This window comes from Nicotiana sylvestris, chromosome 1 (assembly GCF_000393655.2).
Source record: "Nicotiana sylvestris chromosome 1, ASM39365v2, whole genome shotgun sequence".
Taxonomy (NCBI): domain Eukaryota; kingdom Viridiplantae; phylum Streptophyta; class Magnoliopsida; order Solanales; family Solanaceae; genus Nicotiana; species Nicotiana sylvestris.
The window spans coordinates 139026313-139036056 of NC_091057.1; the positions used below are offsets into that span (position 1 = coordinate 139026313).

The 9744-nt window shown below is 39.9% G+C and overlaps 1 protein-coding gene across 1 annotated transcript; it reads right to left on the minus strand.

The window, feature by feature from the left end:
* Positions 1–7392: 7392 nt before the first annotated feature.
* Positions 7393–7938, minus strand: LOC138875105 (uncharacterized). Its single transcript, XM_070153928.1, has one exon. The coding sequence runs from the start codon at positions 7936–7938 to the stop codon at positions 7393–7395; it is 546 nt and encodes a 181-aa protein (XP_070010029.1).
* Between the last annotated feature and the right edge of the window lie 1806 nt (positions 7939–9744).

Below are 9744 nucleotides of genomic sequence, written 5' to 3' on the forward strand. Positions count from 1 at the left end.
AGAACCTAATGCAGTAGAGTTTAAAATAGAAAGTTGGAAATTACAGAAGTTCATAGAGGTCTAGAAAATTCAGCAGAATTGTTTAAGTAAAAGTATGGTGGAGTTGTAAAGAACACTTTAAAAGAAGAGTGAGTGTTTTGAAAGAGAGCTTTATGAGACGAATAAGAATTCAGGCGGAGAGTTGAAAAAAAACGTTTCAGAAAAAGAAAATGCAAGTTTAGAAAAATTGCAGACAAGTTTGGACGAGCTCTGTTTGAAAATGGTGAAGCCAATGGCCAGATTATTACTTACACAGATTTAGGCGAGTCTAAAACCCTATAGGCAGGATATCTATACCTTGATTTTTAAGACTCGTTACTATTATTAAACGTTAAGAAAATGAGTATTTGATTACCCTAAGGTTTGCCTAACGTTTCATGTATTTCCTATAGGCAGGATTTCTATATGCAATTAGTTGATTAGTAGGTCCTATAGGCAGGATTTCTAATGATTTAACCTATGAGTGAATATTAATTCCTATAGACATGATTTCTAGATGATTGAGTTAAGAAAGTGCAAAAGCCTATAGACATGATTTCTCGGTGATTTAAAGCGTTGAACCTATAGGCATGATATCTAAGTAATTAAGTAAAAACAAACCTATAGGCATGGTATCTACCCTTTAGCATAGGCAAGTAAATATAAACCCCTCCCACACCCTTTACTAATATTTCCCCGAGTTTTTTGACAAGATTATTACAGAACTAGAAGAAGAAAAGTAAACAAAAATACACTACAACCCACAGCTAGATCCGAGCAGCCTAATTTAATCTTAACATGTGTTTCACCAAATCCGGATTCTAGATTCCAAGGCCTTCTCTTACTCAAAGTATTTTAAAGTTCCAAGGAGCCTCCAGGACCCCAGGTAATGCTTACACTCTGAATAATAAATATGATAACAGAATAGTGCAAGTGTGGAATTACCAGCCCTCAGGCATCCAAGTTCAGAGGGAACTCCAGGGTCACAAAGTATGGCTTACCCAAGGGGGGTAGAACTTAGGAACTAGGAATGAGTGCAAAGTGAAAGGACTAGAGGAAACCAAAGCAAATGGTGGTCATACCCAGCCATGGGTAAGACTGGCACACCCCTGACCCTCAACCTAGTTTTAAACAGTTAAAGAGCAGACTTTAGAAGTCAGACAAGGTTCTGGGTGGTGATTAGGACACCACCAGACTCTAGTTAGGGATCAACACATAAAGGGGGTTAAGAGAATGGGATATCATTTGAGTAGAGACTCAGGAGAGTCTGATTCTGGATCATGGACAGCACTATCAGATGCTGCCATAATTCAGAATAGTACTAACACACAAAAAGGGAATAGAGGGAAGGGATTTCCATACAAAAGCATACACTGACATTAAGGAAAATATAAGAAAGCATAGCAGACTGAAGATGCAAGGACGTAGAAGAAAGAATAGAACATGCTATAGTTACAGGACATAAGCACATAGTGAAGAATGTGTAGAAGAAGAGAAGTGAACACATAGTTTTAGAGAACAATATTTAAATTGTGGAGACCTACCAATTGCAAGTTCCAAACAACAGAATAAATATAGCAGTGAAACAGCCAGAAATCCTTTAGCAAACACTTGAGGAAAGCAAAGAAATTCCAAAGTCTAGCCTTGGCTTTCAGCCGGCTAATCAGAACAATAGCACAAGTAATAGTAAAGAAGAGAGAGTTTTGAGTGTGTGTGTGTTTTTGAACTCAGTTGTTCGTGTGTTTGAAGAGAAAGAGTAGGGTATTTATAGTTTGAAAACAGGTGGTAAGTAAGGCAAAAATATAATTCAATACCAATCAAAATCAATTAGAAGAGGGGAATTCCTTTAATTAAGGAATTCGAATTTGAATAGGAGAGGGGAAAGTTGTATTTAAGGAAAGAAAATCAGTAACACATGGTGCAATAAAAGGTAAATACATAGGAGAAGCCTTTTAAAAATACACGGTTAGATAAATAATGTAAAGGTAAAATCAATCAATCACATAGTAAATCAGGAATCAAAGATTCGAAAATAATGAATTAAGTCAGAAGACAGATCCAAATCAAACAGGGAGAGAATCAAATAAATTCATATAGAAATCAATCCCAAAAATTAAGGTTGTTTAGAGAGGAAAAGGTATGATTATAAAGAGTGTATAAATTTAAACATGCGAGGCTAGAATTAAACGAATAGTGCAGTCGTGTGATCAAATAGAAAAACATAGAAATGCGAAAATCAAGAGGTCTTGCAAAGTTTAGCAAGAATCAGAAACATGAGACGAGTTTAGGGTTTTAGAATCAGACAAGAAGAAGCACAAAAATCAAACAATCGTGCACAAATGGTTGGAAAACCCCCCAAAATTTAGGGTTTATCCACACAACTCACACGCAAAGACGAAGCATAGAAGATCAGTCAAAATAAACTCAGGAAAACCCAAAGAACACAGACAGTTCATGGAAGCAAACACAATAAAACAAATCCTTAGAAACCCTAGGAAAATACAGTAAAGTAAATACATGGAAAACCATAGTAAAAACACTTAGCAAAGTAAACATATAAAAAAATAGCAGTAAAACAAGTAAAAGATTACGGAAACCCTAAGTTTTAAGAAGATGAACAATTTTGAAAGCCAAAAATCGAAAAGATGTGGAAAATACTTTAAAATCTTAGAAAATAACACGGATCTGAAGTAGATCTTAGAGAGAAACAAAGAAAACCTCGAAGGCTTAGGGTTTTAGAGAAAACCCTAGAAAGTGAGAAAGGCCTGGAACGGACTGGTCCTGAGTCGGAGATGGACTCACAGGGCTAGGACTCGCCGGAGATGAGTCGGAAAGGGCCATAGAACTTGAATCGGAAAGATTCTGAGCCGGGGTCTTCAAAGTCGGATTCTGAAACCTCGAGCAAAAGGAGCATAGGGGTATGTGGGGGTAGGTACAGGCTGTTTAGGGCCTGAGAGGCCATGATTTCCGGTGGAATAAGGTTGGAGACCGGTGAAATAGGCTAGGGTTTTGGAGGGGCTTGGGAGCGTTTGAGAGACGAAGGAGATACAAGGGCGGCTAGTTTGGAGAAATTATTAGGGTTAAGGGTTGGGACTGAATTAAAAAGGTAAGAAGGAACGAGGGCCGTTGATTAAAACAATCAACGTCCAGGACTTAAAGTGGGAAGCAGACGGGTTAGGAGAAACGAGTTTAGGGCGGGTTAAAATCAAAATTGGGTCGTCTAATCAAGGGTTGAAATTGGGGTTAATTAAGGGTGCAATTTGGGCTAAAATTAAAATAGGAATGGGCCAGATTTTAAATAGCCATTTCCCCTTTTTAATTAATTAAAATAGCAAAAAATGAAAAACAAAACAAATTGAAAGTACAGAACTAATTAAAAATATATAAAAAATAATTTAAAAATATTAGAAATAATTTTATAATCATAAAACGCAGTTAATTATAACATAGGCTATAATTGCAATTCATGCAATTAAGCTTTAGAAATTCCTAATAAATTTATAAAAATATGAAAAAATCATATCAATATTTTGTTGTAAATATGAGAATGAAATACATTATTTGCCAAAAATGATAGTTTGGGAATAATTTTGGATTTTTTATAGTTAAAAATAGACAACAAGTCAATTCTAAAAACCCTTAAAGTTGAGCAAAAATACCCAAACCTTTGGGCATGCTTATATATGCATACATATACTATTTTGAAAGTATTTGAGTATATATAAAAAATATATAGGAAAAAATTGGGTATCAATAAGCCCTATGTCTAAAAAGGCTCAATTCAGGGATTGAAGCCCTAATATTGGCAAACAGTGACTAGGGAATGGAGGCCCTATGTCTAAAAAGGCTCAACTCAGGGATTGGAGCCCTAATGTTGGCAAAAAGGCGACTAGGGAATGGAGGCCCTATGTCTAAAATGCTCAACTCAGGGATTGCATCCCTAGTGTTGGTAAAAGCGTAAAAGATTGAGGTTGGGGATCCTAATCTACCATTTTTTTGAATTTTCTTCTTATCTCTTTTTTTTTAAACGAGTAAATGCGGGAAAGAAAAATTGGAGGGGACTTCCCTTTTATGGATTGTTGCTGCAAAGTTGTTTCTAGCACTTGCGCACTTTCTTTTTTTCCTTTTGGTTGAACCTGCTTCTTGCACGGTTGCTTTGGATTGCACCTTTTTCAAATTTTTAAATAAAGAACAATTGTTAGTTTGAAACGGTGGTTAGTTTTGTGGCCTTGATTGTCTCAATTGCTTGATCTCGGCCTAGCTTCTTTGATGAAGATCTCAATTGCAACTGCTTGTTTCCTGGGGACCAATTTCATTTCAGGCCCTGAGAACCTCTGGATTTTTTTTCTAGTTTTTGCCTTGACGGTTGGTCGGTGGAACTCAACCTTTAGAACTTTATTTCGCCTTCGTAGGCCTTTCATTTTGGCTTCTTTCTTCCAACTTTAATTTCAGATCATTTTGGTACCTTGGCTTTTCAAACTTTTGCTAAGATGGTTGGCCACGTAGGACTCAACATTTTCAACTGCATTTGCCTTTATGGGCACTTTGATTTGATTTTCTCCTTCCAAGAGTTTTCAGTTTCGGAGCATCGGTCTCCATGGCAAGTCGAGATCAACTTAATGCCCCTAACGAGGCTGGGTGCCTTTTGGACATTAGCTTGTATCAAACAAAAGGCCTGTAAATCAGTCTTGTCGTCCTTTATTTGTCTTAGTTTCGGAACAGTGTTAGACCGAAAGGGATTCAAAGAAAACAGATAAAGGAATTGATAAACGAATTTAGACAAGAGGTATCCCTTTTGGGGAAAGGAAAGAAGGACTTATCTGGAGTACATGCGGACTTCAATGAACATGACATGTCTTTTGGACTGGATACCAAATCTGTGTAAACCGTCTGATTCTCAGAAATTCATCACAACTTTGCCTCAAAATTCAAGAAACCTTGCCAGGATTTTGTCGATGCCGATAGCTGTGAGGATCTTCTTTCGATCAGTTTGGCCCTTTGCAGGTTTTCACTAGCTGACCTCTCTCATTTCTCTTCTCACCAGTGCCTTATAGTGTCCGTGTAGGTTTTCACTAACAAGACTCTCTCATTTTGATTTTCTCTGCTTACCATCTCCTTACGGTGCCCGTGTGGGTTTTCACTAATAAGGCTCTCTCATTTATTCCTCTCATTTTGTTGTATCAGATCCAAATAACTCCATCCTACCATTTTGAACCCCTTTGCCGATTGATCAGATAGATAGCCTTATGCAATATGGAGGTAGAGTTTAACCTTGGAAGGCAGAGAGTAGCCTTATGCAAAATGCGGATGGAGACAGAGCTTAGTCTCGGAAGCCAGATAGATAGACTTATGCAATAGGGAGGTAGAGCTTAACCTCAAAAGGCAGAGAATAGCCTTATGCAAAGAATGCAGATGGAGACAGAGCTTAGTCTCGAAAGGCAGAAAGTAGCCTTATGCAGTGCAGGAAGGTAAATGAGCAAATAGTAGTAATTTTCTTAGCTGATAGGCGGTTGCGATATCATAACTGCTGGGGAAGGTCGGGTGTAAATAGTAGACCTTTGTGAGTTGAGTGATTGTTTCGAGGGTTTCGACTTTGAAGAGTGAATGCGTTTTGCATTGCGATTTGAGTTCCTGCATCCAAAGAAAAATCGTGAGTTCTGTAGCGGGGGAAGGTTAGTTTGTGTCCCCTGGCTCTTGTTGTTGCGTATCATTAGGGTAGCGTTGCTAAACGATGCGATCCAAATGATATTCATGCATGACTTAGTGAATATAATGCAAGTGCATGTATATATAGGTAAAAAGAATAATTTTATTTTGGGATTAACCAGTAACCGCAACGTGGTTCAAGACACGGCAACCTCGGTTGCTCTGGAATTTTGAGGGTCCTCCTCAAAATTCTGCCCTAGTATACTGGGTTGGCGCTGTTGACGGCTGTACTACATGATCGAACGTGGATCGGCTCCAGAATTTTGAGGGTCCTCCTCAAAATTCTGCCCCAGTTCACTGGGTTGGTGCTGATGCGAAAACTGACAAATTGACTTCGGAATTTTGAGGGTCCTCCTCAAAATTCTGCCCCAGTTCCAATAGCGGGGGAAAATGCGATTTTTATTAAAGTGTGACCGAACCCATAGGGATGCCTACGTATCCCCTCTTAAACGGGAATCAGGTCAGGCGTAGTTCAAATTACATCATGAAAGAAAAGCATATGATCAAATGTAGTATCGCTTTACTGCATCTGCGTTGATAGGCTTCGGCCAAACTTCTCCGTCCATTTCTGTGAGAATAAGGGCTCCTCCGGTTAGAACCCGATGCACCATATACGGACCCTGCCAATTGGAGAGAATTTCCCTTTGGCTTCATCTTGATGTGGAAGTATCATCTTCAATACTAACTGCCTTGGCGCGAACTTCCTTGGCTTGACAAGGCTCTGGACATTCTGTTCTGATATAATTGACCGTGACAGACAACATTCATTCTTTTTCCGTCTATGAGGGCTAACTGCTTATAGCGACTCTTGACCCATTCTGTATCATCTAATTCTACTTCTTGTATGACTCTTAAGAAGGGAATTTCTACCTCGGCGGGGATGACCGCCTTTGTACTATAAACCAACATGTAGGGAGTGACCCCGGTTGATGTGCGGACCGTGGTACGATAACCCAGTAAGGCGAATGACAACTTCTCATGCCACTGTTTGTACTTTTCGATCATCTTCCTTAGTATCGTCTTGATGTTCTTATTGGCTGCTTCTACAGCTCCATTCATTTGAGGTCTGTAAGTCATAGAGTTCTTGTGTTTAATCTTGAACATTTCGCACATTGCCTTCATCAGGTCGCTGTTAAGATTAGAACCGTTATCGGTGATGATTGATTCCGGAACCCCAAACCGACAAACCATACGATCCCGGATGAAATCTGCTACTATTTTCTTGGTGACTACCTTGTATGATGCTGCTTCAACCCATTTGGTAAAGTAATCAATTGCCACTAGGATGAACCTGTGCCCATTTGACGCAGCTGGTTCAATTGGTCCAATGACATCCATTCCCCAAGCGGCGAACGGCCATGGTGAGCTTGTTGCAGTAAGCTCGTTTGGAGGTACTTTTATCATATCTGCATGTATTTGAAAACGGTGGCATTTTCGGACGTACTGGATGCAGTCTGTTTCTATAATCATCCAAAAATACCCTGCTCGAAGTATCTTCTTTGCCAAAATGAAACCATTCATATGCGGTCCACAGGTCCCTGCGTGCACTTCCTCCAATAGTTTGGTCGCTTCTCTTCCCTCGACACATCTTAATAATCCCATATCGGGAGTCCTCCTATAGAGGACTCCTCCGCTGTGAAAGAAGTTGTTGGACAATCTCTGAAGTGTTCATTTCTGAGTAGCATTAGCAAGTTCTAGGTACTCTCCTATTGTCAGGTATTCTCTGATATCGTGGAACCAAGGTTTCCCGTTGGCTTCTTCTTCAACGTGAGCACAATGAGCTGGTTGGTCGTGAATCTTGACCTGGATGGGGTCAATAAAGTTCGTATCGGTATGTTGGATCATAGATGATAAAGTGGCTAAGGCATCGACGAACTCATTCTGTATTCTGGGAACATGCTGGATTTCTGTCTTTCTGAATCTTTTCCTCAACTCCTGTATGTAATGCAGATAGGGGAGTATTTTGGAATTCTTGGTTGCCCATTCTTTTCGAACCTGATGTATGAGTAGGTCCGAATCTCCGATCACTAATAATTCTTGAATGTTCATGTCAATTGCCAGCTTGAGCCTAAAGATGCAGGCTTCGTACTCGGCCATGTTGTTGGTGCATGGGAATTTGAGCTTGGCAAATACTGGGTAATGCTGACCGGTTTCTGATACCAAGACCGCTCCTATACCAACTCCTTTGAAATTTGCGGCTCCGTCCAAAAACATCGTCCAGCCTTCATAGGATTCTGCAATGTCTTCTCCTATGAAGGCTATCTCCTAATTAGGAAAATACGTCTTTAGAGGTTCGTATTCTCCTCCTACAGGATTCTCGGCGAGGTGATCTGCCAAGGCTTGTCCTTTGACTTCCTTCTAGGTAACATAAACGATGTCAAATTCACTTAACAGCATCTGCCACTTGGCGAGCTTGCCGGTAGGCATGGGCTTCTGAAAGATATACTTCAATGGATCCATTCTGGATATGAGATAAGTGGTGTAAGAACAGAAGTAATGCCTCAACTTCTGCACGACCCAAGTCAGAGCACAACAAGTGCGTTCTAAAAGAGAATAACGGGCCTCGTATGGTGTAAACTTCTTACTGAGATAGTAGATGGCTTGCTCCTTTCTTCCCGTCTCATCATGTTGTCCCAAAACACAACCAAATACCCCATCCAACACTGCAAGATAAAGCAATAGAGGTCTCCCTAGCTCGGGTGGAACCAAGACTGGCTGTGTCGACAAGTATTCCTTGATTCTGTCGAAGGCCTTTTGACAATCATCAGTCTATTTAGTGGAGGTATCCTTCTTTAGCATCTTGAATATGGGTTCACAAATGATAGTAGACTGAGTTATGAATCGGTTGATATAGTTGAGTCTACCCAGAAAACTCATTACATCTTTCTTGTTCTTTGGAGGTGGCAACTCTTGAATGTGTTTGACCTTTGACGGGTCCAATTCTATTCCCCGGTGACTCACAATGAAACCCAATAACTTTCCGGCTGGGACCCCGAATGCACACTTGGCAGGATTCAGTTTCAGGTTGTATCTCCTCAGTCTGTTGAAGAATTTTCTTAAATCTCCCCTGTGATCTGTAGCTTTCCTGGATTTAATGATGACGTTGTCCACATATACCTCGATCTCTTTATGTATCATATCATGAAAGATTGTGGTCATGGCTCTCATGTAGGTAGCACCAGCATTCTTTAAACCGAACGACATCATTCTATAACAGTACATTCCCCACGGCGTGATGAATGCCATTTTCTCTACATCTTCTTCATCCATCCATATCTGGTGGTATCCAGCAAAACAATCGATGAACGACTGGAGCTCATGTTTGGAATAGTTATCAATCAGTATGTGTATATTTGGTAAAGGGAAATCGTCATTAAGACTGGCCCGGTTGAGATCCCGGTAGTCGACACAGACTCTAACCTTCCCATCCTTCTTTGGTACCGGCACAACGTTGGCTAACCATGTTGGATACTCTACTACTCTAAGAACCCTGGCTTTGACTTGCTTGGTGACTTCTTCTTTGATTTTCAAACTCATGTCTGGTTTGAACTTTCTGAGTTTCTGTTTGACCTGTGGGCATGCCGGATCTGTCGACAGCTTGTGAGCCACGATGGATGTGCTGAGACCGGTCATATCATCATACGACCAAGCGAATATATACCCATATTCTTTCAAAAACTGTGTGTATTCTTCATTTTCTGATGGTGATAACTGTAGGCTGATACGTGTTTCCTTGACATTTTTTGCGTCCCCCAAATTAATAACCTCAGTTTCGTCTAAGTTAGACTTAGGCCTGTTCTCAAAATCCTTGACCTCCCTGACAATCTCTTCTAGTATTTCGTCCTCTTTTGTATCTATATCCGTTTATCGCACTGTCTCGTTGCAAGTCACAGTTGTTGGTTCATCATCAAGATATGTAATAGTAATGCTGTATAAAATAAAGTAAATGGTAAAGAAAATAAATGAGAGCAAAACATAAAGATAAACTTGGAAAATGCTTTTGATTAAATTCATAATCGC